At 30.1% G+C, this 26102-nt stretch overlaps 18 protein-coding genes across 18 annotated transcripts; 12 read left to right on the forward strand and 6 right to left on the reverse strand. All coding sequences in view use genetic code 12, as the record gives it.

Moving 5' to 3' along the window:
* Window positions 1–1214: 1214 nt before the first annotated feature.
* On the forward strand, window positions 1215–2742 carry RJT21DRAFT_18285 (uncharacterized protein). The gene has a single exon (XM_064883604.1). It carries the CDS (start codon window positions 1236–1238, stop codon window positions 2592–2594), a length of 1359 nt encoding a protein of 452 aa, XP_064738992.1. The 5' UTR covers window positions 1215–1235; the 3' UTR covers window positions 2595–2742.
* A 1-nt stretch (window position 2743) lies between these two features.
* RJT21DRAFT_18275 (Zn(II)2Cys6 transcription factor domain-containing protein) lies at window positions 2744–4694 on the forward strand. The gene has a single exon (XM_064883602.1). It carries the CDS (start codon window positions 2770–2772, stop codon window positions 4657–4659), a length of 1890 nt encoding a protein of 629 aa, XP_064738993.1. The 5' UTR covers window positions 2744–2769; the 3' UTR covers window positions 4660–4694.
* Window positions 4695–7241, reverse strand: ACF2 (Acf2p). Its single transcript, XM_064883601.1, has one exon. The coding sequence runs from the start codon at window positions 6824–6826 to the stop codon at window positions 4730–4732; it is 2097 nt and encodes a 698-aa protein (XP_064738994.1). The 5' UTR covers window positions 6827–7241; the 3' UTR covers window positions 4695–4729.
* A 15-nt stretch (window positions 7242–7256) lies between these two features.
* RJT21DRAFT_118255 (uncharacterized protein) lies at window positions 7257–8797 on the forward strand. The gene has a single exon (XM_064880975.1). The coding sequence runs from the start codon at window positions 7282–7284 to the stop codon at window positions 8626–8628; it is 1347 nt and encodes a 448-aa protein (XP_064738995.1). The 5' UTR covers window positions 7257–7281; the 3' UTR covers window positions 8629–8797.
* A 16-nt stretch (window positions 8798–8813) lies between these two features.
* Window positions 8814–9783, reverse strand: PGA14 (Pga14p). The gene has a single exon (XM_064883603.1). It carries the CDS (start codon window positions 9649–9651, stop codon window positions 8998–9000), a length of 654 nt encoding a protein of 217 aa, XP_064738996.1. The 5' UTR covers window positions 9652–9783; the 3' UTR covers window positions 8814–8997.
* A 271-nt stretch (window positions 9784–10054) lies between these two features.
* Window positions 10055–10369, forward strand: RJT21DRAFT_112222 (uncharacterized protein; the record flags this gene model as incomplete). The annotated part of the gene is made up of 1 exon (XM_064880066.1): window positions 10055–10369. The coding sequence occupies one exon, from the start codon at window positions 10055–10057 to the stop codon at window positions 10367–10369; it is 315 nt and encodes a 104-aa protein (XP_064738997.1).
* Window positions 10370–10618: 249 nt separating this feature from the next.
* Window positions 10619–12615, reverse strand: RJT21DRAFT_18476 (karyopherin alpha). Its single transcript, XM_064883609.1, has one exon. The coding sequence runs from the start codon at window positions 12492–12494 to the stop codon at window positions 10869–10871; it is 1626 nt and encodes a 541-aa protein (XP_064738998.1). The 5' UTR covers window positions 12495–12615; the 3' UTR covers window positions 10619–10868.
* A 12-nt stretch (window positions 12616–12627) lies between these two features.
* On the forward strand, window positions 12628–13610 carry RJT21DRAFT_118257 (uncharacterized protein). The gene has a single exon (XM_064880976.1). The coding sequence runs from the start codon at window positions 12724–12726 to the stop codon at window positions 13468–13470; it is 747 nt and encodes a 248-aa protein (XP_064738999.1). The 5' UTR covers window positions 12628–12723; the 3' UTR covers window positions 13471–13610.
* Window positions 13611–15322, forward strand: RJT21DRAFT_118258 (uncharacterized protein). The gene has a single exon (XM_064880977.1). The coding sequence runs from the start codon at window positions 13702–13704 to the stop codon at window positions 15001–15003; it is 1302 nt and encodes a 433-aa protein (XP_064739000.1). The 5' UTR covers window positions 13611–13701; the 3' UTR covers window positions 15004–15322.
* RJT21DRAFT_18469 (uncharacterized protein) lies at window positions 15310–16205 on the forward strand. Its single transcript, XM_064883607.1, has one exon. The coding sequence runs from the start codon at window positions 15450–15452 to the stop codon at window positions 16155–16157; it is 708 nt and encodes a 235-aa protein (XP_064739001.1). The 5' UTR covers window positions 15310–15449; the 3' UTR covers window positions 16158–16205.
* On the reverse strand, window positions 16206–16732 carry RJT21DRAFT_18470 (YigZ family protein). Its single transcript, XM_064883608.1, has one exon. It carries the CDS (start codon window positions 16692–16694, stop codon window positions 16254–16256), a length of 441 nt encoding a protein of 146 aa, XP_064739002.1. The 5' UTR covers window positions 16695–16732; the 3' UTR covers window positions 16206–16253.
* A 136-nt stretch (window positions 16733–16868) lies between these two features.
* On the forward strand, window positions 16869–17378 carry RJT21DRAFT_118260 (mitochondrial 54S ribosomal protein uL14m). The gene has a single exon (XM_064880978.1). The coding sequence runs from the start codon at window positions 16912–16914 to the stop codon at window positions 17305–17307; it is 396 nt and encodes a 131-aa protein (XP_064739003.1). The 5' UTR covers window positions 16869–16911; the 3' UTR covers window positions 17308–17378.
* A 14-nt stretch (window positions 17379–17392) lies between these two features.
* On the forward strand, window positions 17393–19761 carry THS1 (threonine--tRNA ligase). Its single transcript, XM_064883611.1, has one exon. It carries the CDS (start codon window positions 17548–17550, stop codon window positions 19678–19680), a length of 2133 nt encoding a protein of 710 aa, XP_064739004.1. The 5' UTR covers window positions 17393–17547; the 3' UTR covers window positions 19681–19761.
* A 1-nt stretch (window position 19762) lies between these two features.
* Window positions 19763–20621, forward strand: RJT21DRAFT_18509 (PUP1 family protein). The gene has a single exon (XM_064883612.1). It carries the CDS (start codon window positions 19859–19861, stop codon window positions 20573–20575), a length of 717 nt encoding a protein of 238 aa, XP_064739005.1. The 5' UTR covers window positions 19763–19858; the 3' UTR covers window positions 20576–20621.
* A 42-nt stretch (window positions 20622–20663) lies between these two features.
* RJT21DRAFT_18512 (coatomer subunit epsilon) lies at window positions 20664–21723 on the forward strand. Its single transcript, XM_064883614.1, has one exon. The coding sequence runs from the start codon at window positions 20743–20745 to the stop codon at window positions 21679–21681; it is 939 nt and encodes a 312-aa protein (XP_064739006.1). The 5' UTR covers window positions 20664–20742; the 3' UTR covers window positions 21682–21723.
* Window positions 21724–23066, reverse strand: CDC11 (septin). The gene has a single exon (XM_064883613.1). It carries the CDS (start codon window positions 22954–22956, stop codon window positions 21766–21768), a length of 1191 nt encoding a protein of 396 aa, XP_064739007.1. The 5' UTR covers window positions 22957–23066; the 3' UTR covers window positions 21724–21765.
* A 25-nt stretch (window positions 23067–23091) lies between these two features.
* Window positions 23092–25064, reverse strand: RJT21DRAFT_118263 (GPI-anchor transamidase subunit). Its single transcript, XM_064880979.1, has one exon. The coding sequence runs from the start codon at window positions 25043–25045 to the stop codon at window positions 23348–23350; it is 1698 nt and encodes a 565-aa protein (XP_064739008.1). The 5' UTR covers window positions 25046–25064; the 3' UTR covers window positions 23092–23347.
* A 116-nt stretch (window positions 25065–25180) lies between these two features.
* On the forward strand, window positions 25181–26099 carry RJT21DRAFT_124833 (uncharacterized protein; the record flags this gene model as incomplete). The annotated part of the gene is made up of 2 exons (XM_064882800.1): window positions 25181–26018; window positions 26092–26099. Exons 1-2 carry the CDS (start codon window positions 25205–25207, stop codon window positions 26097–26099), a joined length of 822 nt encoding a protein of 273 aa, XP_064739009.1. The 5' UTR covers window positions 25181–25204.
* Window positions 26100–26102: the final 3 nt, after the last annotated feature.

The raw sequence follows: 26102 nt of genomic DNA on the forward strand, positions 1-26102 counted from the left end.
TTAAACAAATCCAGACCTTTATCGACCCTTCTTGGAATCCTGATCAATTTGAGCCCTTATATTTCAAAAATATTTAACCAACATTAAGAAGTATTCTAACTCTAAACGAAGGCTTCATTTATTCAACATTAGTTCGTTTTTATAACAATCAATTATTTCTTGTAAGCTTGGAATTCGGATAAACGAAAGAATTAAAGAATTCGTTATTGTTCTAAACGTCATGCCATGCATGAGCCCACAGGTATATCGTATATATGCTTGGCTAATTTGTGCTATAAAAAAATTTTATATCGTTTTACTTAATTTTAGGGATTTATCTATATGTAAATAGTGTTAAATTTGCGGTCCCACTTTATAGTTCATTAAACCCGAACACTGAAATTACCTGTTGTTTGTATAACTTTGTCAGGTAGATTCATTAAGATCAGAACGCTTCTATAACTTAATGAAATAACTTAATTGATTGTGGCAAGTATTGACAGCTTTAATTAATAAAAAACCCTTGACATAAGAGAAGCAATTATTTCTGGGCATGTACCTGCCTCTCTAAACTTTAAAATAAGCCAAGGAGTTATTGTGCAGATTTCTACAGTTGGATGTATGCGATTAGCTAACAATCAATTCACAAGGATAAGTCCAGTATTGATTGCTGGAGTTAGAGTTGGTTGCATTCAATTCCATAGTCCATTATATTTCAACCCAATTACCATTCAACCATTTCGGTCCAGATTATATCGTTGAATTTGAGCATTCAGCAGTGAAAGTAACCAACTTTATGTATTGTCATAAGCATAATCACTTCCATATATGTCACTTGCATAGTAAAGCAAATCCATTACAGCTTACGAGGAAGTGTCAAGAAAACAAAGTTGCCTACACTGTTTGTAACGTTTCATGAGTCTGACAACTTCATGCATGTCTGATTATATTCTTAGATACATAGTACATTTGATCAATATGATATCCTAATAAGAGCCATTCAAAAGAAAGTTATATTAGAATTTCTTTGTAAGCTAATCTTTATAAGCAATTCTATGCGTTTCTACTATAATTATATATTTTTACTAACTAACAGATAATCTTCTAATCACATAAAAGAATTTCATTCTTAGTGTTTCTGAATCAGTTTGTGAGAACAATCTGTTCGTTACACAGTTTTTTCTGACTATCGCGATAAAAAATCTCACTCGTACAAGTGAATAATCTTATCTAATGTATTTAAGTCACGTCTCTACATGCACCTTCTAAAATCTTTAAAACAATCTAATCATGATATTAGAATACTTTGGTTTGCTGTATTTATCCGTATGGCCAGTTATGGGTTAACCAACCAAGTTTTGACATTATATCTTGAAGAATTGGGCATTTCTCAACTGAACATTGGATTATTTATGACATTGACATTAATTGGTGATACCATTATATCTTATTATCTTACTTGGTATGCTGATAGAATAGGTAGAAGAATGGTAATGATTATTGGAACTTTAATGATGGTAGTTTCTGGATTAACTTTTACCTTTAGTTCACATTTTATTATATTATTAATCGCAGCCACTATTGGAGTCATCTCACCTTCAGGTGATGAGACTGGACCTTTTAAATCAGTTGAAGAGGCATCAATAGCACATTTGACTCCTCATAATCATCGTCCTGAAATATTTGCATTTTATGGTTTATTTGCTACTATAGGAGCTGCTATAGGTTCATTAACTTGTGGATTATTAGTAGATTATTTAAATATCCAATTAAAAACTGATCTTGAGACGTGTTATCGAGCCGTTTTTCTTGTTTATACATTCATTGGGGTATTAAAATTTGTTTGTATGCTATTCTTAAGTGAAAAATGTGAAGTAGGATATCATTCGATAAAAGTTGTTGGTGAAACCAGCAATTTACTTGATGCAGAACATCTGGATCAGATCTCAGAAGAAGAAATAGACGATGATGATGCTATAGAAGGTGTATCTATTAATGTTACAGGATTATCAGCCAAGACTTTATATTATTTACCAAGATTATTGGTTATATTTATGTTAGATTCACTTGGATATGGATTTATGCCTTCAGCCTGGGTAATTTATTATCTTAAGAAAACATTTGATTTAACAGCTAGTGCTTTAGGAGTACTTTTTTTCATTACTAATTCAATCAATTGTGTGACTACTTTGCCTTCAGCATTATTATCTAAATTATTGGGTCCAGTTAAGGCAATTTTATTCACACAAGCTCCTTCAGCAGTATTCTTCTTAATAATTGGTTTAGTAACTAAATTTCCTATTGTTGCTATACTTTTAATATTTTATTATGCAACCTCATCTATGGATGTTGTTCCACGTCAAGTATTATTAACTTCCATTATGCCACAAGAAGAAATAACTAAAGTAATGGGAATTGTTAATATTGGTAAAACATTTGCTAGATGTATTGGACCTGTATTTACTGGTAAATTAGCAGCTAATCAATTATTATACGTTGGGTTCTTTATTAATGGAGGATGTACTCTTTTAGCAGATTTGATTTTGGGTTTAGGTTTCTTACATTTAGATCATGAAATATTGCAGAAGCAAAGTATTGAGGTTCATATAGAGTAGTTAAAGAATATAATTAGTATTTATATATATAGATAATAGTTGCAACTAATGTGTATATAAATAAAATTTCGCGGTCTAATTGCACACGTGATCAACCCATACAAAATATATAACTAAGCATTGAAAAGATGAGTTAAGGGAATATACTTATCTACTAATTACACTAGATAACAAAATGCAGCTGAAACAAGCTCGTCACAAAGGAAGACAATCTCTCTCATGCCTAAACTGTAAGGCCAGGAAAGTTAAATGCGATCGTAATAAGCCTATTTGTTCGGCATGTTTGAAGAATCGAATTCCCGCACATCTTTGTGTTTATCAAGATTCATTTCCTAATCCATCAAAGCAAACTTCAGTTAGAGAAGTTAACTTTAGTTTGGTTGATGGAATAGGAAATACATCTCAGGTAGATGGTACTACCATTGATATACATGACTTTACATATATTAAAATTAATGGAGATTTCCGACTTTTATTTGGTCCAACATGTTATAAAACAATTCTTAAAGAAGCAGTTAAGGGATTCCCAGTAATTTTTGATATATTTAGTAAATCTTATGAAGATATTGCTAAATTATTTTCTAAAGTTGTTATTAATAGACCTATTAATATAATTTCAATAGATATAGCATTAAGAAAATTACCAGATTTATTACCTTCATATAAAGATTGTTTAACAATATTAAGTGTATTTTTACAAACTCCTGGTATGTTATTTAGATGTTTTAATGGGAATACAGTATTAGAATATTTTAATGAAGTATTTGAAAGAAATCCTTCTTCTAAACGAGTTATGATTAGGAAAACTTTTTCAAAAGTTAGATTAAGTGTTATAGTATCAATTATTGCCCTTTCTTCATTTCTGTATAATAAATTTAAAGTTAATCTGTTAGAATTACTTTCAATTTCAAAATCTTTATTATATGATACAGATTTAAAATCAACTTTACCAACTTTTTTATCATTAATATTACTTTATGAAGCAAGAAAATATGATTTTAATATAGATTTTGAAGAAGCACTTTCTCATGATCAAGCTTTATTATCAAATATTGTGGTTATTGGTTCATCATTAGGTTTAGGTAGAAGTGAAGAAAAAGTTCATGGAAGTGGAGATGCTGATTTTATTAGATCTTTAAAGCATGCATGGATATATGTTTATTTTGAAGATACTCTTCGAAGTTTTCAAAAGGGTCAACAACCTTTATTGGCTAAAGAATATTTATTAAAATGTGATCCAGATGATGAAGTATATGAATATGAACTTAAAATAAGTGTTTTAAGAGATATAAATGATAAATTGAATCTGAATGTTCAATCTAGAAATGTTAATGTTAATGAAATTCTTGATGATTTAGAAGGATTATTATCAAAGGAAGATTTTGGTCTGTTAAATGATGAAGATAAATATTTTCAATTAATTGTATTAAGTTATATTCAAGCCATGAATCAAATAAGATATTTAAAGAGAAAGAATGATACAAATAGAAATGAAGCATTCAAATATTCTTTATTACTATTTGTAGCTGCCACTCATTTCATGAATTCTACTGTTATTGATGGACATGGAGATAGTGAAAGTCCACTTTGTTCAACTCCATATTATCATGAAATAAAGGAAGCTTTATTTAGAAGTTCATTCTTTATAATTCCTTCAGTTTTATGTCAAGTAGAACGTACTGGACATTCAGTACCAGTTAAACAACAACTTTATAAAGAATTAACTTTTGCTACGGTAGAAGAACTTATTCGATCACCTCCAGAACAAGTTAGTATTGTATATGGAGATGTATTCTGGATGTTAAATGTTATTACAAATGATTTACAATCAATGCTACTGAAATTAAGTGTAGCTAGTTTCTCATCTCGAACAATGTTTATCTTTACGAATAATATCTTAAGTTATGTAATGGGAGTATTAGAAAATGCAAATAGTGCAAGTCCAACAATTGATAATCAAACTCCAACAACAGATCCTTCAGATGATATAAGTACAGAATTTACAATACCACAATTTGATGTGACTTCTTTTAGTAAAGAAGATTTTTGGGATTTCTTTTTGTAACGGATATTTTGGTGATTTAATTTATATATGTATATAGTTTTACTTTTGGTTTTCTTCATAAATATAAAGCTCAATTAGTTCCTCCAATTCCGGCAATAAATGCAAGTGACCAAGTTCTTGACATACCATTGTCAATTAATCGATCATCCCAATCTTGTCTTGCAAACCATTTCCACAGTCTTTTGGGATTATATAATGCTAAATTAAGCATTAATATTCCTTTCCATCCATCAGGAATTCTATCAATAATCCCAGCTAATTTTTGTTCCCATTCTTCCTTAACAAATTGTTCCTTTCTAATATACGATGAAACTGGAGTAATTGGAAGCATATGAATTCCATGAACCCATTCATCTGCAATAGATCCTCTACCAAAATAAGTTGCAAAATCGATTTTATTCTCAAATGATATTCCTGCAACTTTATTCTTAATAAAATTCTTTGGTTGAATGGTATTATCATCAGAATAAAGCATATACATATTCATTGATCTTCTCATAATTGCCAACATTAAATTGGCTCTTTGTTCCATTTGAGGATTATTAATAACTTTGGCATAAAGTTTCATACCATAAGCAAAATGATAATCTTCTGAAGATGACTCTTCATCTTTACCATCACCAGAAGGGAAAATTCCATGAGCAAATGAATGTCCATGAAACCAATCAAATGATCTATATTGAGGAAAGAATGCATCTGCTTTAGGACTAGCAACATCTCTTACCAATGAATTACAGTAATTAAGAACAAGTGAACCATTGGCTTGTAACCAACTTGGATCAATCTTAGCAACAAGAGCAATAGCATGGATATGATAACCATAATGGAAATGATGATCATTATAATTTGAATTCCCAAAGTCGGCAGCAGGATCGGCAGAAGAGATTAATCCCTTCCAAGTAGTATCATAAATAAGTGGATGAGGTTGTTTATTTGAAGCAAAGATTTCAATAGCTTGTTTGATTTTTGGAAGAATTACTTTAGTTAAATCATCATCATTAAGAATGAAATGACATACATAAGCAATATAAGCAAATTTATCAAGAATCTTCCCTGCGGTATACATTGAATCAACATTAGCCATTCCTACAACATCTGTTTGAACTTCAATTTGTGCTGCTTGTTTGATTAATGCCTTGGCTGAATCAGAATATTTGGCTGTAGTTGAAAATGATGTCCATGGCTCCCAATTAATATCAATTGGTAATTTTTCATTCATCAGTAATTCATTGGTTATGTATGATTTCATAATTCCCTTGGTAGGAGAATCAAGATCTAAACCAGCATATTTAGATGCGATAGAACTATCAAGAGCCTCAATATGATGAGGTAAACACCAAACTAAACCGGCTCCTGAACTTGATCTACCTTCCATTTGATATACAAATTTATATTGACCATTATCATTATTTGCTGAACCTTGAAGGTCAATTTTGATAGGATAGGTACCTGCTGTTACATCATAACTTTGAGATTCACCTCGAGCAATTTGAATAGTTACATTACCAACACCTTCTCCAATTATATGATTAGGATCTTTTAATGAAAATTTCATATTGCCTAAAACATAGAATGACCAAATAACTTGATTAAACAATTTAACTCTATATTTCTGGATTCCATTAGTACTAGATACATATGAAAATTCCTGAAATCCTACTTCTGAAGCAATTACCGGTTGAAGATTTTGATAAATTGAAGTTATATATCCCATTCCTTGAGCTAAGGGAATTCTTATAAATCGATTATTATCCAATACTAAAGCAGAAGTAACAGACATTTTATTATGGTCTGATAATTGAAGACTTGGTTTATTTCCAGAGAATTCAGTTGCTGAAATAACAAAGGATTTAATCTTGGGTGGATTGAAATAAAATTGGGCTGGATTGGCTCCTGGATCAGGTCCAAATACTCTTTGAGAAGCTTCGGTATGATTGAATGCTAACCCATAATCTTGTGGAGGTTCAGTAGTCAACCATAATGAATATGGAAGAGTCCATACGGGGAAAGTTTGATTATCTAAAGTCAAATTATTATAAAAGTTATTGGTTTGAATAGGTGCATCTTGTGGTCCATACCTACAGCCAACCGGTAATTGGTGATGTACCGATTTGGAAAATACCGATGATGGGCCATTGGTATCAATTGGAGTTGAAAATATATCCATTATAACTGTGCAATTTCGAATTAATCCTCACTGGCTTCTTTGATCTTGTACTTAACTCGTTGAATTAAACAATAAACCATGAAGTAGTAAATGTTGAAATTCTCAAATTTTTGTGTTCCGTCCCGAAACGGTAATGTTCCAAATTGCCGTTTTACAATACTTTTCGAGTTGGGAGTACTATGTTATGACTTAAGTTGTTCATGAATAGAACTACTAGGCCCATAGCTCTTCTTCCTTGTCTTAAATCCTTTCAGTATCTTAGTATTTAACTTGCAAGGTTGTTTAAATGGTTGCAAATCGATTTGGAGAAATATCTGTCATAGCGGAGTTTCCTAATGCGGTAATAGATTCCATGCACCGATATAAGTATAACTACAAAGACGCAAATTAATTTTTCACAACAATTTCAATAGATAAATATATATATATATATAGCACTGTCAAACAGAATAACAATGAAGTTTGATACGTTGGTATTACTTGCTACCGCATGTTTGAAATTGGCTGATTGCCATAGATTACACCTTAATGAGTATAATGAAAATGAATTAATTTATGATCTGATGGATAGTAACGATAGAGTCCCCACCAATTTAAAAGAAATCTGGGGAGATTATTGGCCATTTCAAGGTATAAATACTTTTGCACATCTTGAACATCATGAATGTTTAATTGATAATGAAAAGACATTTGATGTAGCACTTATTGGAGTACCATTTGATACTGCAACATCTTATCGACCTGGAGCTAGATTTGGACCTCGATCAATTAGAGCTGCTTCACAACGTCAAACTAGTTTAAGAGGATATAATCAACGAGCTAATTTTAATCCATATACATCATGGGCACAAGTGGTTGATTGTGGTGATATACCTGTTACACCAATGGATAATTCTTTAGCATTTACTCAAATGACTAAAGGATTTGAAGAATTATTATCCAATCGTAAATCAACTAATAATTCAAAAGTTCCACCTAGATTTGTTGCCTTGGGAGGTGATCATTCTGTTTTATTACCACATTTAAGAGCATTACATAAAATATATGGTAAACTTAATATTATACATTTCGATGCCCATTTAGATACTTGGGCCCCTGATAAGTATCCTTCATATTGGCATACTAATCAATCTGAAGTTAATCATGGATCAATGCTTTGGAAAGCTCATCATGAAGGTTTAACCAGTCACCATAATATTCATCTTGGATTAAGATCGAAACTATCAAGTATTGCTGATTATGAAGATGATGATTCTCAACATTTTGAACGTATTGAAGCTGATGATATTTGGATAAAGGGTCCTCAATATGTTGTAGATAAAATATTAAATACTATTCCAAAGGATACACCTACATATATTTCTGTTGATGTTGATGTATTAGATCCTGGGTTTACTAGTGGAACGGGTACACAAGAACCTGGTGGATGGTTACCAAGAGAATTACTTTATATATTAAGACAAATTGAAGATTTATCAATTGTAGGAGGAGATGTAGTTGAAGTAGCACCAGCTTATGATATTGCTGAAATTACTGCAACTAATGGAGCTCAAGTAGCATATGAATTAATTACTAGTATGGTTAAAAAGGGACCACTTGATCCTCTGCTTGTTATTGGAACAGAAGAGCAAGTAGAATTAGTTAGTATTAAAAGTAAATCAGAAGCTACTAAACCTTCAAATCTCGATAAACTTGAAAAGGAGCTTCAAGATAAGATTAAAGAATTAGATAAACTTAAAGATCAGCTTAATAGTGAACTTCAACAGTTAAAGAATATGCAATCTGTATTTAAATTACAGTAATTTACAAAAGAGTCTTAAATGATTTAATCCATATTATGTTTATTAAATAGAAATAATAACAACAATAATAATAATAATAATAAAATAAATGATAATGATTACGAAGGAAACAAATAATGTTCGAGCCTCTAAAAGGACTCATTTGGTATATAAAATTGTAGTTTTAAATTGTTCTCATTATATTTTCAATTTTTGAAATCTATTATTGATTGAAAGAAACAAAAAGAAACAAAGAATAAACAATATTAAACAAATATGACAAATTGTTGGAAATAGAAGGGAACCAAAGTAGTTGCAAAAACAAAAACAACTATGTTAATGCCTGGTATAGTTATTATAAATTGTCGATGATTACATTATCAACTACAATTAAACAACTAATAAGAGACCGGCAGCAAGAGCACCAGCAACACCATAGTTGAAAGCGTTGGAAGAAGCACCACCTGCAGCAGTAGTAGTAGCGTTACTTGAGTTTGAAGCGTTGGAGGAGATGTTAGCAACATCTCTGGCGTTGATGTTAACAATATGTTGAACATCATCGGTTGGTTGAACAAAAACAGTAGTGGTTAAAGGTGGTTTGGTGTGGTCGAATCTACCCCATCTGTGAGTACCAGTAGTAACATCAGTGTCTGGTCTTCTGGTATGGTCGAATCTTCCCCATCTGTGAGTACCAGTAGTAACATCAGTATCTGGTCTTCTGGTGTGGTCGAATCTTCCCCATCTGTGAGTACCGGTGGTAACATCAGTATCTGGTCTTCTGGTGTGGTCGAATCTTCCCCATCTGTGAGTACCAGTAGTAACATCGGTATCTGGTCTTCTGGTGTGATCAAATCTACCCCATCTGTGAGTACCGGTGGTAACATCAGTGTTTGGTCTACTGGTATGATCGAATCTTCCCCATCTGTGAGTTTCGGTAGTACCAGTTACGGTGACAGTGACGACTTCTCTTGAAGTATCTTCGTCAGCAGCCGAAACAACGGCAGCAGCAGAAGTTAAACCTACGATGATATTTGATAACTTCATTGTCGGACAGTACCCCTGATCTAATTCAATTGTAGTAAAGAAAAGAAGAGATGGTTATAGTTTGAACAAATTGAATTAATTTGTTTTCTGCTCGAGAAAATTAACCTCATTCACTCACTTCCATCCATTCTGCAATAGTTAACCCAAACAAGCCGAAATAATAATTATTTCCTCACTGTTCCCGCTTGTGATGAGTGAGTGAATTTTATTTTGTTTGTGTTTACTAAGAGGGATTTAATTTGCTGGGTAAGTGCAGGAACGGTTTTATTTCTTTTTCGTTATTTATCTTACCTAATTGGGACAGTATCTCCATCCATCGCTTTCCGATAACCGTATAGTTTTTCATTTTTTCCTACACTTAATTGCATCATGAGCTTATGTTATATTGTAATTTTTGTTTACTATGAATACTATACCAATAGTGCTTATTATTGTATTAACTATTCTTTTCTTTCTTATAATACTAACTATTATCCTACTCTTCTATAGTTTTCTCTATTTCTCTCTAATTCTCTCTATTTCTCTCTATTTCTCTATTTCTTATGGCTCACTCTCGGCAAGATCTGACCCAGCCTACTCCATTGTCTGTCTGCTGGCTGCGGTCAATGCGGTTTTTAGAGGTCGTGCGCAGTGCGGAAAAGGATGTTCGGCCCGCGATATTCGACATCCTCTTTTACTATGGATGTATGGATGTTTCATATTCATTACGATAAATTAATTATATATTTATAAGAGATGCAAAAGAAGTAAGAGTATAGAGAAGAAAGAAATGATGAAGACACTAATATAAACTGAACTGAACTGAACTGAACTGAGTTAAATAAAATTAACTAAGCTGATCTAGACTGAGTAATCTGAACTTGACTAGAATAAGTAAAACACAAGTAAAACTAAACTAAAGTAAAGTAAAGTAAACCAAATATATGTAGATAGAGAGTTCAGAATTTATAAATTGTGACATATAAATGAGTAGGGGAAAGTAAGGTAAGAAAAGAAAGAAAATGCTAGAGATAAATATTAAATAGAGGACATTAAAGGGGGAGAATGGGATAAACCGTAACGTAATTATAATGAAATGGCACCTGTAATATTGTATAATATACATTAAGGAAATCAACGACATTGGTAAATCAAATCAACAATAAAGGAAATTTAAATCAATTGCACCGGCTGCAATTAAAATCTATCAATCTGACCAATAATCAATTCGTATTCAATCAAAATTGAAAGTTTTGTTGTTGACCTTGAACACCAAATCCAAATGCATCACCATAAACTTCTGGTGCAACACTTTCTTCATCGATTTGATCTTCTTCTTCTGAAAAGTATTTTTCGATTATATTATAAGCCTTTTGGTAAATCTTTTCATTCTCATTACTTTGACATTCAAAAATCTTTTCCATTCCTCCTGCTTCTTCAATATATAATGCATTTTCATTAACATTTGATCCTTTAGCTTCTTTATCCATTTGACCCATCTTTAAAATATTCTCTAATGAATCTAAAGTAACTTCAATAATTTTAGCATCTGCAACTGATAATAAATCACATAAAGGTTTAATACATCCTTGTTGAACTAAATAACGAATTTGTTCTGGTTTACTTAATCCACCGGATGATGCATTAGAAATAGCCCAACAAGCTTCCTTTTTAGTTTTATAATCTCCATGAGCTAATAATCTAATAATTTGTGGTATTAAATTAGCATCAATAACAGATTGAATTTGTTCACTGTTACCAGCAGTAATATTAGAAATAGTCCAACATGCTTCTTTACGAATAGTTTCCTTTGGTGAATTTAATAAAGGAGCTAAAGCTGGTAAAACTCCAGCATTTATAACAACTTGAGTTTGATAATCAGTACCAGTAACAATATTACCAATAGCTCTTAAAGCAGGAGTTTGAACTAATGTAGAATCATGACCTAATAATTCAACTAAACGGTGAGGAATACGAGCATCAACAACGGCTTGGATAGCTTCAGTAGTTCCATCTGATAAATAAGAAACAGCCCAACATGCATCAACTAAAGTTTCAGAATCAACAGAATATATTAATTTTGCTAAAGTTGGAATAGCATCTTGAACAATATTCCAATCTGGTTGAGGATTTTTACCTCTACAAAGATTTGATAAAGTCCAAGTAGCAGTTCTAATTAATGACATTTTAGAACTATTAAATAATAATAAAACTGGTTCCATTGCTCCACAAGCTAAAACATAATCTCTATTTTCACTTGAATCACCAGCAACATTACCTAAAGCCCAAATAGCTTGTTCTTTAACTTCCAAAGATTGTGAATATAATAATTTAACAAACAATGGAACAGCTTCAGCTTCAACAACAACTCTAGTTTGTTCAGAATTACCGGAGGCAATATTTGTTAAAGCCCAAGCAGCTTCCAATTGTAACATATCAGGATGAGATTCTTTCATAAATTCAACTAAAATTGGAATAACTCCTGAATGGATTACTAAATCAATAGGTGGGTTATGTTCTCTTGATAAAATTTGACGGAATTTAATCGTAGCATTTAATTGACTATCAAAATCATTTGATTGAATCATTGCCATCATTTGAGGTAAATCTTCATGTAATTTACTATAGAATTGATTTTCATCACTATTAATGTTGGTGGTATCTTCATCTTCTTCTTCAGAATCATTAGCTTCATTCAAATAATTTCTTCTTTTAGCCAACACTTCTTCTCTCTTTTGTTTTCTTAAATCAACTTGATGAGTTTCTCTTCTTCTTCTTAATTCATCATTTTGGAAACGTCCTTTATTCTTAAAGTTGGTACGACGATGTTCGGGAACAAATCTGTTGGTATTACCGGAGTCCATTCTCTGTTAGTGATTGATTATACCTCGCTAATTAAGCAATCTGTACTTTAAAGTGGTGTTTTATCATCTAGTAATAATTTTTTTTTGTTTTCTCATTTCATTGAAAAAAAAAATTGCTACTGTGAAGGTTAAAAAGTTGTACAGTTGAAACGGATATAAACATATATAAACATATATAAATATATATATATAAATATATATATATAACCATATTAATTGTATTACAAAGATGCTTCGAAGGATCAGTGGTATTAGATCATTTTCTTCAGGGGCTATAAGATATAGTGTTCGTCATGAAGGTGGATTTCGTAATACTGATTCCGATATAGAGAGTGATGAAATTATAACGAGTAATAATCCTTGGTCTCCTACATTATATAATGATATCGTTTCTATACGAAAACCAGGACAATTATTCGATACTAAACTTCCAGATAATTATAGATTATCTTATCAAGCTTTATATGAAGCTCCAGGTTCTAAATATGTTTCTATGTTAAAGAGATTAACATTAAGTTTTTCAGTTCTTGGATTATATGGAGCCAAATTATTTTATGATTCAGCACAATTCGAAGATATTTATGCTATAGCAACATTTTTTTCATGTTCAGCACCAGCAGTATTTGTTCAATATAAAACAAAGGATTATGTTACTAGAATATTTCGATTATATAATAAAGATTTACCTCAAACTTTAGAAAATTTAGTTAAAGATGAGAATTTAATTATGGAAAAGTTGAACTTTTCTGGAGGTAGAACTTATAATGAATTATTAAAAGTATCTGGTAATAAATCATTAATAGTTCTGGATCCACCAAAATTTCCTTTACTTAATGCTTATGGAAATTGGGAAGAGATTGATCCTGAATCAAATAAAAAGAGACATTATTATGTAGTAGATAATATTGGAGGTTTAAAGATGGATAGAATTTGGGGTATATTAGAGCATAATAGGGGAATTAATAATGGAAGGTGAGCCCTCCCCCACTAGGAGTGGAGTGGACTGCACTGCACGACATTCTTGTTTAATTTTATGTATTAATACCAAGAAATATTACTTGTAAATATATATCTGCGAAATTTGATATAGCCACCCAAAATAAAAAAGTGCGCCGTGCCAACGAACTCATTAGAGTTAGGTTTAAATAACTGTAATTAGTATTGAAAGAAATTTTTGTAGTACAGTATATAAAAAAGTGTGGTACACATGACTGGGCTAAGTGTTAAGGAAGATGATAGCTCAAACAATGTGTCGAATGCTACAATAGATGATGTACTAGATTCGAATAACTTACAAGTAGATCAAAATGATAAAAGTGGGACAACTAAGCAAAGAAGATATCTGGCATCATTAGTAGATGTTGAAGATGAAACTGAGCATAATACAAAGATGAATGCATTATTATATCATACGAATAATGATACAGTAGATCTTTATAGACAACAGAATAATTCATCTGATTTATTAGGAAGATTATATTATGATGATTATGATAGTGATTCAATTATAAGTCCTGTTACATCTGCTGATGGAACTCCATTACTTACACCTAATCTTACCGGAAATAGTAATATACCTCCATTAGACTTGTTATTAGCATCAAATTCTTCATTAAATTTATCAGCATCAAGATCAAATACTTCATTACCAACCCGACCCGGATTAAATCGGTTGAAATCTTTTGAAAGATCAATATCATTTGATACTACAACAAATAATCATAGAAAGTCTATCACTTTAAAAGTCAAGCATCCACAATTCAAGTTTAGAAGAAATAATAAAACATTTTTAGCTGGATATAATAACGATCATGAATCTATAAAAGCTATAGAATGGCTATTTGATGAAATGTTAATTCATGGTGATACGATTGTTATATTACAAGTTTTAGATGAAAAACAATTTGAATTTATTGATAAAGAAAAAGCTAATAGGTCACTTGAACGTATTGATCGACTTAATACTAAATTTAAAAAGATTGCTATAGTATTTGAAGTAGTAATTGGAAAACCTCAAAAACTACTTAAAGCTGCGATCGATGAATATAATCCAAATATGATGATAATTGGTTCTCATCATTATGATGGGAAAGAACATCATCGATCATTACTTTCAAAATCACCAATATCAAAACATTTCTTAGAATGTGCATTAGTACCAGTAATTTTGGTTAAACCAAATTATCATCATCAAGAAATGTTAATAAAACCAATAGATTCGATCAATTATTTTGCTGATTGGATTAAAAATATTGATGTAACAGATACTTATAATAAGAAGAGAACAAAGAAACCATCTTCAAGAACTGGAAGTTATACGAATATGGCAGCCTTAGTTCCAGATAGAGGAAAGCCATTACTTCAACCACCTCACCTTATTCCAACTCTTGCCCCAGAAGAGAGAGGTAGAAGTAATCAAAGTTTAGATAGTGCTCATAGGCTAAGCTCACCAGGATCTAGATCTACCTCAAGAACAAGAGGATTATCTAAATTCTTTACTCATAAATAGACTAATAGTAGATATATAAAGAAAATTTAATTAATGATTCTTGTAATGATATTTTAATAAAAATTTAAATGCTAAGTAAAAAAGTTTTTGCAACTTTTCCGTATAATTTGGTTAAAATTTTGACGAAAGTTTAAACCACAATTGAAATTCTCTTAATTATGCCCATTTTAAAATTCAACGTTGTATCGGATAATAATTATAACATCCGACAATGATCAAAGGCTTTGAATTAAGAGTTTTTGACAAAATGGGGCAAGATTCCGTATATTATCGGGTTCAATGGCACCCTTATGATAAAAGTCGCACTGTAGATTGCTCTCAGGGATTACCCCCACACGTTTCTTAAGAGGATGCAAATCCTTAAGAATCACATTGCTATATATTTTCAAAAAATATCTTTCTTCTTGGAAATAGAATCGTTTTAAGCTCATTGTATAAGTTTCGAAATGTCAGCAAGAAGAGTTGTTGGAAATCCAATCATTTTAGCTATCGATGCTGTATCGATTATTTTAGGTTCAATTGGTGCTTACTATGTTGTATTTGCAATTGAATTGCCACCTGCATTAGCTGATGCTGGCCCTTGGCAATTCTTAACCAACCTTTCTTTAGTATACTCATTGATTATTTTCGGTATAGGATTTGTTGCCCATTTAACTAAATCACAACTTTTGTTTGAATTAAAAAACAATATTCATCCAATTGGGTTGGCATTAGAAAGTGTGGTAGCAATCATTTATTGGCCATTAAGATTATTCTTTTTACGTTTACTTATAGGTGATCATGAATTAAATCTTCCAATGAGTATTGATTTATGTATCCATTTATTACCTGTCTCATCATTATTAATTGATTTCCTTGTATTTATGCCTAGATGGACTATACGTATTGAAACAGCATTTCTTATTGTTGCTGGTTTAACTACAGGCTACTGGACTTTATTGAAATACCTAATTGATACAGAGAAGGGTGGTATTTATCCATATGCTTTCTTAAATGTCGATTCTGAACAAAAGAGAATTGTTGTATTTTCAATTGTGGCTGCAGTTGGATTTACTCAATTCTTATTCTTAAGATCATTATATGATAATCTTATTAAATTTACTGAACAAGTTGAAGATGAAATTGATTCTGAATTGGAAAAGAAGAATCTTTAGATATTAATATCTACTAGAAATTAGATTCGTTTTTATTACTCTATATACATGTATTCGTATCTCTGAAACTTTAGTTAATTAAAGTACTAATGATACTCATATTTTATTAGCCTTTCGTAAACTCATTAATCCACAATTCACAACATGTCGAAATCTCAGACTTCCAATTGGATTACCTCCATACCATCTTGTGATTATTACCAATACATTAAATATATTATTATTAACCAACACTTGATTTAATAATCTTGATCCAGCTCCTTTCTCACCATTATCTTGAAATCCTTGATTAACATTGATATATTTATTATCATTTACTAAAGTTCCTGTTTGCCAAGCTATAATATGTGGATGACTAGCTGTCTTTTTAATATTCTTGTTTTGTTGTAGAAGTTGTGATAGTATATTAGGTATCTCATCTGCCAGATTTATTGTAACATGTCTACCTTGGAAACGTGATTTTCTATCTGTGACAATATCCGATTCGTACCATTCTGTTATGATTCCATTATCTGACTTTGTCCCTGTATTATACATATATATTCATATAACTTATAGTAGATGTTAGTTACTAGTTGTTAACATAAGTATAGTAAGGCTATATAGTAGGGTATAGAAACATCCATACCGCATCCCTGCATATAAATTACGAAATTTATTATTTCAAAATCGTCTTGAAGGTCTTTGAAAAAATCTTGAACTTGAAGCTTTGAAAGAGTTTAATTCGGAAGGTACAGCTAGTTTTACAGTTATAATGATATATTTAAAGACTTTGTTGAACGTTGTGGATAACTCTGGAGCTTTGGTAGTGGAATGTATCAAAGTTTTACGTCATGGTCCTAGAAATTGTGCCAAAATAGGTGATGAAATCACCGTAGTTGTTAAAAAAGCTAGAGCTTTACAAACTGATATAACGGGTCAAAGTTCGAATAAAGTTAAAAGAAGAGATATATGTCGTGCAGTTGTTGTTAGACAAAAGGCTCCATTTAGAAGACCAGATGGTTCAGTAGTACGTTTTGATGATAATGCTTGTGTCTTAATTAATAAGAATGGTGAACCATTAGGTACTAGAGTTTCTTCAGTAGTTGCTAAAGAATTAAGAGAATTAGAATACACAAAAATTGCTTCATTAGCTCCAAAGTCATTTTAAAGCGTCCCCTTCCTTGTAAATATGTATATATTACCCAATTTCATATTTTAATGTATATTATGAATTAACAACTAACAAACTAACACTCTAACTCTTTATACTTACTCCAGTAGCGATTACTCATTTCGCATTAAATTTGTCAAAACGACACGATCCCCAAAATTTTTTTTTACTTGCCTATATAAAATTGGTACATCTCGAAGTCAAAGCATAGTTAAATACGAATTTAACCATTCAATTATGGAAGAACAAGTTGCTAAATTGTCTGTTAAGGACAACAAGAAGGAAAAGGCTCCAAAGGCCCCATTGTTTTTGGACCCTCAACCAGAATTCATTGAAGAACGTATAAGACTTTTTGATGAATTAAAGGCCAAGTATGACGAAGATATTCAAAAACGTGAACATAAACCAATTAAAATTACTTTAAAAGATGGTACTGTTAAAGAAGGGATTGCATATGAAACTTCTCCAGCTGATATAGCTTCTTCTATTGGTAAATCATTTTTTGAAAGACAAGTCATTTCAAGAATCAATGGTAAACAATTATGGGATTTACCAAGACCTTTAGAAGAAGATGTTAATTTAGAATTTTTAGATTTTGAACATCCAGAAGGTAAAGCTGTATTCTGGCATTCTTCTGCCCATATTTTGGGTGAAGCTTGTGAATGTCACTTTGGATCTCATTTATCTCATGGTCCACCAACTGATGATGGATTCTTTTATGATATGTCTATCAATGATGGTGAAACTGCTGTTACTCAAGGTGACTTTAGTAATCTTGAACAAGTTGCTACTAAAGCTATTAAAGAAAAACAAAGATTCGAAAGATTAGAAATGACTAAAGAAGATTTATTAAAGATGTTCCACTATAATAAATATAAGGTCAAATTTATTAGTGATAAAATCCCAGATGGTACTTCAACTACTGTTTATAGATGTGGTCCATTAATTGATTTATGTGTTGGTCCTCATATTCCTCATTCTGGCAGAATTAAAGCTTTTAAAGTTTTAAAGAATTCTGCTTCATATTTCTTAGGTGATTCTACTAATGATTCATTACAAAGAGTTTATGGTATTTCTTTCCCAGATAAGAAATTAATGACTGAACATTTAAATTTCTTAAAGGAAGCTGCTGAAAGAGATCATAGAAAAATTGGTAAAGAACAAGAATTATTTTTCTTTAATGAAATGTCTCCAGGTTCTGCCTTTTGGACTCCTCATGGTACTAGAATTTATAATGCTTTAGTTGAATTTATTAGAGCTGAATATAAATTAAGAGGTTATGATGAAGTTATTACTCCAAATATGTTTAATTCTAAATTATGGGAAACTTCAGGTCATTGGCAAAATTATAAGGAAAATATGTTTTCATTTGAAGTTGAAAAGGAAACTTTTGGTTTAAAACCAATGAATTGTCCTGGTCATTGTATCTTATTTAAATCAAGAGAAAGATCTTATCGTGAATTACCTTGGCGTGTTGCTGATTTTGGTGTTTTACATAGAAATGAATTTTCTGGAGCTTTATCTGGTTTAACTAGAGTTAGACGTTTCCAACAAGATGATGCTCATATTTTCTGTACTGTTGATCAAATTAATACTGAATTTGCTGGTGTATTTGATTTCTTAAGAAGAGTTTATGGTGTATTCGGTTTTGAATTTAGAATGGAATTATCTACTAGACCAGATAAATTTGTTGGTGATATCGCCACTTGGGATTTAGCTGAAGCTAAATTAGAAAAGGCTTTAGATGATTTCCAAGGTAAAGGTAACTGGGAATTAAATCCAGCTGATGGTGCATTTTATGGTCCAAAGATTGATATTATGATTAGAGATGCTATGAAGAGAGAATTCCAATGTGCTACTATTCAATTAGATTTCCAATTACCAGCTAGATTTGAATTAGAATATAAGGCTGAAACTAATGATAAAGGTCTGTCTACTTCCAGACCAGTTATGATTCATAGAGCTATTTTAGGTTCAGTCGAAAGAATGACTGGTATTTTAATTGAACATTTCAAGGGTAAATGGCCATTCTGGTTATCACCAAGACAAATTTTGATTGTTCCTGTTGGACCTAAATATTATGATTATGGTAAGAAACTTCAAAAGAAATTAAATGATGAATATCAATTTTATGTTGATGTTGATGTCAGTGGTAATACTTTACCAAAGAAGATTAGAACTGGTCAAGTGTATAAATATAATTTTATTTTCATTGTTGGTGAAGATGAAGAACAAAGTGAAAGTGTTAATGTTAGAAATAGAGATATTCCAGAAGAACAAGGTAAGAATGCCATGATTAAAGTTGATGAAGTTATTAAACAATTAGTCAACTTGAGAGAAGAAAAGAGAAATGATAACAAACTTGTCTAGTCTTAGTCTTAATGACTGTTGTAGATGTCAATAGACGAATTATATATATAATACACACCAAACATGTACAAAGTAAAGGATTTGTAGGATTGCGATAAAACGTAAACTCAGAAAAAAACCGACTCACAAATACAACTAAGAAACTGAAACTTAGAACTTACTTATTGACAAGATCAATATGACATCAAGAGAAGAAAATCCATTATTAGAGAAACTCTCCCCTCAACAGTTTGAAGCCAGTGTTCACTTCTATGAAGCAGATCAAAAGCTTAGTCCTGAAGATAGAGAAGAGTTAGCCAGTGAATTGGGGCGTGCATTATTACGAACCAATTTTATGGGATATGGAGCAGCAGCAATTGGAGCATTTGCACCAACAATTTATAAAATAAGTCAAACAAAACTGTTACCAGCAGGAGGTAAAATATATAAGCCATTTGGATCATTTTTCATTGGATTAACAACTTTATTAGTTTCAAATCAATTGGCAGGTAAATACTATTTCAATCAGAGTGCGCAAAGAGATTTAAAACATCAAGAGATATGGCGAGCAATGGATTATCATCAATTGGGATTATTTTATTTATATTATTTACGAACTGCTAAGGATAGTTCATTCATTGCTAAAGATCCCAGAACATTCTCGAAACTGAAACAACATGAAGTTCATTATAGTCCCCCACCACACATGTCTCAAAATGAGAGTTCTACAACTCCATTAACTCAATGGGATAAAATTCGTATTTCTAATGGATTTGCAATTGATGACCGTAAAAAATCAATTTCTACAGATGATGATGATCCATTTAATGATTTTGATGATAACGAAGTTACTTCCAATACTTCTCATGAACAAACTACATCTGCTTGGGATGCTATTCGTAAAAACAATAAATAAGTTATGTAGATCTTGTAAATAGTAATAAAAAAAAGTACATCCATACCGCACACCCAAATTTTAGTAGGAGAATCTAACACGTCGAATGAAGTGAACAAAATTGAGAATGAATGAATGAAAACAGGTAATAGTTTGATTATTACCAATAAGAAATAAAATTATACGAAATGGACGCATTCGGAGATTCTGGAGAATTGTATAATATAAGAAACCAATTTTATACTGGACAATTTCAAAAAGTTAAAGCTTATGCTTTAGATCAATTTTCACAAGAACATCAATTAAAAGTACTTGAATATCAAATTCGATCTATTATTGCATTAGGTGAAGATGCTTCACAATTAATTGTAAATGGGAAATCTCAATTTCCTGGTAATGAACAATTCTTTCAATTATTAGGAGCATGGGATGATTTAAAATCATTTGGAGTTGATGATTCACCATATTTTGAAGGAATTAAAAGTGCTGAATTTGAACTTCAAGCTGTATTAACTGCCGTTTATTTAGTTAAATTAAAAAAAGATATTGATCAAGCTATTAAAATCTTAACTGAATATATAGATGAAGCTAAAGGATTTAATAAATTTAATGAATTAGAACCATTCTTAGTTTTAGTTCAATTACATTTAGTTAAGGGTAATTTTATTGCTGCTAATAAAATATTCTTAAATTTTAAAAATTTCCCAGATTCTTCAAGAGATAATATAATATATCAAGTATTAGAATCTTGGTTATTATCAATTAAAGGTGAATCAGATAATATAAATAATGCATTTTACTTTTATGATGAATTATTATCTAGTGATTTTGATGAAGATCCTCAAGGTAAATTTAAAATTTTAAATGTATTATTTGCTTTAACATTACAATTAAAACATATTCCTGAAGCTAAAGAAATAATAGCTCAAATTAAAGCATTAAATCCAAAGGGTAATCCTGATTTTTTAGCTAATAGCATTACTTTTGAATATTTATCAAATTCAGGTGAGAAAGTTGATGAATTATTAAAAGAATTAAAATCTCAAGATGCTGAACATCCTTTATTAACTGATTTAGAGGAAAAGAATAAAATATTTGATGAAATAGTTGTTAAGTATAAAGTTTAATAGTTCTTATATCTATATAAAAAATAGCAAAACCAAAAAGCAAACTATACAATGTTAAAATACATACAGACACAATGAAATAGATTAATTAGATTGAATTGCTTCTCCTTCATCATTAAATTTAATCCCCTCATCTCTTAAACGTCTTTCAATTTCTTTTAATTCATTTTCACGTTGTAATAATTCATTTCTTTTATCAATTAATTCTTGATGAACTCTTTCTTCGAATTTTTTCAATCTTTCTTCTTCAAGTTTAATTTGTTCTTCTTTTATTAAATAATTAGATTCTTCTTCTTCAACTGGTGCATCTGTTTCTTTCTTTTCTTGTTTAGAATATTCAAATTTTCTACCTGATAATTCTTCAGTTCTGTAATTTTCATAAATTAAATCATGAGTTAATTCTTTAAATTCATTTAAATGAGTTATTAATAAAACATTTTTTAAAATTGTAAAATCATTAATATCAGGATTTTCAACATTAATTGGTTGAGTATTTAATGGATTAAGAACTCTTAATTTTAATAAATCTTCATCTTCATTTGGATTTTCTCTATATTCATTAGCTCCAATAATGGCAAATGGAACTAAAGAATTTAAATATTTGTTATATTCTATAATTTCTTCATCAATATAATCTTGTTCATATTCATATTCATTAAATTTATAATAACTAATATTATAAGAAATTAAATCTTCTAAAATCAATTGTTTATTCAATTTTAATTCTTCTGGAGTTAATGAATCAGCTTTTGAAATAACGGGTATAATATTAACTAAATTATTAATATATCTTAAGAATTTAACATCAATTTCAGATAATCCATGACCTGTAGCATTAATCATATAAATTAAAACATGAATACGACCATCCTTAAATCTGGCATTACGTTTAACACGAGATTCTTCTAATAATACTTCATCATATTGATGTCTTATAAAATCTACAATAACTTTAAAATCATCTTCACAATTAATTTGATTAGCAAAATTAGGTGTATCTATAATATTTAAAGATATTTTATGACCTTCATTATCTTCTAATTCAACATTTTCTTGTCTTAATGTTAATCTTTTTGTAAATGGATCTTGTTTAACTGTTGATGAAGTTGGAACAATCGAATTACCTCCACAAAGAGTGTTTATTAAAGTTGATCTTCCTGAACCACTTTCACCAATTATCATAATAGAAAAATTTATTGATTTCTTCATAGTCTTACGTTTACGTAATGCTGCTGAAGTAGATGCATTACGATCCATAGAATAATTGGCAGACATGATGAACTTTATCAACCCCTTTTATTTGTATAGAGTTTAAATAAATTTATTAAAATTATATACAACACAACACAGTGAAATGCTTAATATTTAATGTTTAGTGAATCAAGTCAGACATTTTTTTTGTTGATACATTAGGAGACGAAACAGTCCAAAAAAGGTACACAAATGAAAAAAATACACGTCTTATTTTCTGTGCGTGCTGTTATAAAATTTGGCGTGCGAAACATTCCTAAAACAGCTAAATGTATGGCACTACAATGAGACTATTGATTTAAAGCTTAAATAAGTGAATGTATAATGTACAGTATACATACCTTAATCGTATAAAATAAATATATGTATAAAATAAATATTATATATTATTTTTATATACGGCTATTGCTCTAAACTATTGCTGCTTTTTTGTAGTATCCTGTACAGTAAAATCTCCTGAAAGTGTACCTACAGCTACCCCCAACCAAGCTGAATACCATCCTAAACTAACCACAAACCATGTCCAACATTGTAAATCATGCCAAGATGTGACAAGCCCAAGAAATATATCTTGACCGGCAATTGATATAATAAAGAATGGATTAGAAATTAATAGACATATGATGGTCTTTAATTTCGGTTTAGGTTGAGCTAAAAATGTTAATGGTAATGTAAATAACCCTAATAAGAGAGCCAAAGAAAAATGAACTATTAATAAGGCCGTTATTAATAATGAAATAAAGAATAATGATAAAGCAACTAATCCAAATGATGTAGTTTTATTCAATTTAAATGATGATGATGATGATGATTTTAAACCTAACGGTATAAATGATAATATAATAAGTAAAATTGATATATCAACTTTAATTAATGGTAAAGTTAATGAAAGAATAAAACATATAATTTCAATAATCACAAATATAGTTAAAATTTTAGCAGAATGACTTATAAATGAATTGATTTCTAATCCACTAATTAATATAGTACCTAAAGAACTAAAAGTAAATGCAATTGCCATTAAAACAGCTGAAGGTAAATAAGTTCCAATAGAAACAAAATGATTTTTTGATAACATTAAATAAAAGAAAAATGATTGATGAAACTTTTCTAATAAATTATTAACTGATCTAAATGTAGAATCAACCAATCTACCAAATTGGGTAACATCATGAGGTCCTTTAGTTCCTCTTGCCTTTATTGTAAATGCTTGAATTTGCCAACCAGAAAATGCTTCACATCCTCCACCTGGTTTAATACCAGTTAATGTTAAAGCAATTATACCTCTAATTAATGTTCTTAATCTTGTAAAATAAGTATCTTTAACTAATTCAGTTGATGGAGTATCTTGAATAGCACAATGTAATCCTTCATGATAACCAATTAAATTAACCGTATTTAATAAATCTAAATTGGGTAATTGACCATTTAAACCTTCATAAATTAATTCATAATAATCAAAATAATCTCCATTTTTTCCATATTCAAGAACAATGGCTGCTTCAATTGATCCTGCAGTTTCTTCTAATGAAGTATGATAAGCTTCAACCCAAGATCTTAATGGGAATTGATTATTTTCAACAAATACAATTATAATATTTTTTGACCAAATAGACATTTTTGAAAAATATCTACTTAATGCTATAGCTAAAGCCATTCCACCTTCATTATATTCATTATCTGAAGTTTCCCAAGGTATAGCTAATACCATAGCTTCAGTATCATCACCTCTTGGAGCATGCATAATAGCATATAAAGTATCATTAAATTTACCATTATTATGATAAGCAGTAACTAAACCAAGATCATTTACCCATTTTTCAAGTTGATTATTTCGAATTTCAATTGATTGATTTTCTAATTTACTAATTTCTTCTCTATAACCTCTAACAATATTCCATTCACTTTCTCGAAAAAATGATGTAACTTGTGATGGCATTAAAGCATTTTCTGATATATAAGTATTTCTATAATTACCATTTAATGGTAATATTAATATCCATGAAATACTTGAAATCGCCAATAAAATCGATACTATGGGCAATAACTTAATCAACTTAGGAACTAATCCCAATTTATGGATTTTCCGACTAATTGTCTCTGCTAATGCCATCCTTTTACTGATATTTGTTAGTTAGTTAAGTATGGTTAATTACGTATCAACAACAGAAAAATTAGTATACGCACTCACTGAAAAATTAAAAAACTAAAAAACTATTTTTTTTTTAAAATTCTACTAACAATTGTACTGTTACTGTAAGCCAATTAATAAATGACTTCTGCTCGAATAGGTTATAGAAATTTACTTAGAAGAATCGTTAAATTACCATTAGGTGATGATATTCTTTTAAGATTAAAAGAGAAAACTAAAGAGCAACTATCAAAAAAGATACCAAAGAAGAAATTAAAATCAAAGTATAATCATCATTTGCAATTATATGATGATATATTAAATGATAATTATGAACGATTTGATGAATTATTAGATGTAATATTTAAAGAAGGTAATAAAATTCCCGAATGGGAACTGAAATTTCAATCTACTCCAGCAATACAGTTTAAATCATTTTGGCCCCAAATTTATGGAATCCATGAATTAACATCACAATCAACATCACGTAGATCCATATCAGTTTATAACAAACTTAATAACGAGCAAATGAATGAAAATATTTCAATGGTGCAATATTTTGACCTTTATAAAACACAAAAAAATTATATCAGTCAATATTCTTTCCCATTAGCAAGAGAATATTCAATTGGAATCTCCACTTTACCATTGAACGAAATCTATAAGAAATATCAATTTTTATATCAGCATCAACAATTATGGGATATTAACATTCAACCAATAGAAGTCTTTTATGAAACCAACAAATTCGGTGCTCCATTACCAATAAATAATCGTGATGATGTATTCATACAAAAGATAAAAAAAGTAAAACAATTATTTGAACAATTCAAACCTATACCTAAGGAAGATTTATATGAAATTATAAATTTCGCTACTGGTACTGAAAAGATTAATAAGAATTTCCACAAGTATAAACAGACCCATCCAAGAACTAATCTAATACCAAATGATCGTAATATACGTAGATATTTTCGACAATATGCCATGAACCAATTTTATTGGGATGGTGATGAATATAAAATGAGTTGGATGAGGG

Source organism: Scheffersomyces amazonensis, assembly GCF_036850825.1.
Source record: "Scheffersomyces amazonensis strain UFMG-HMD-26.3 chromosome Unknown RJT21scaffold_2, whole genome shotgun sequence".
Classification (NCBI taxonomy): domain Eukaryota; kingdom Fungi; phylum Ascomycota; class Pichiomycetes; order Serinales; family Debaryomycetaceae; genus Scheffersomyces; species Scheffersomyces amazonensis.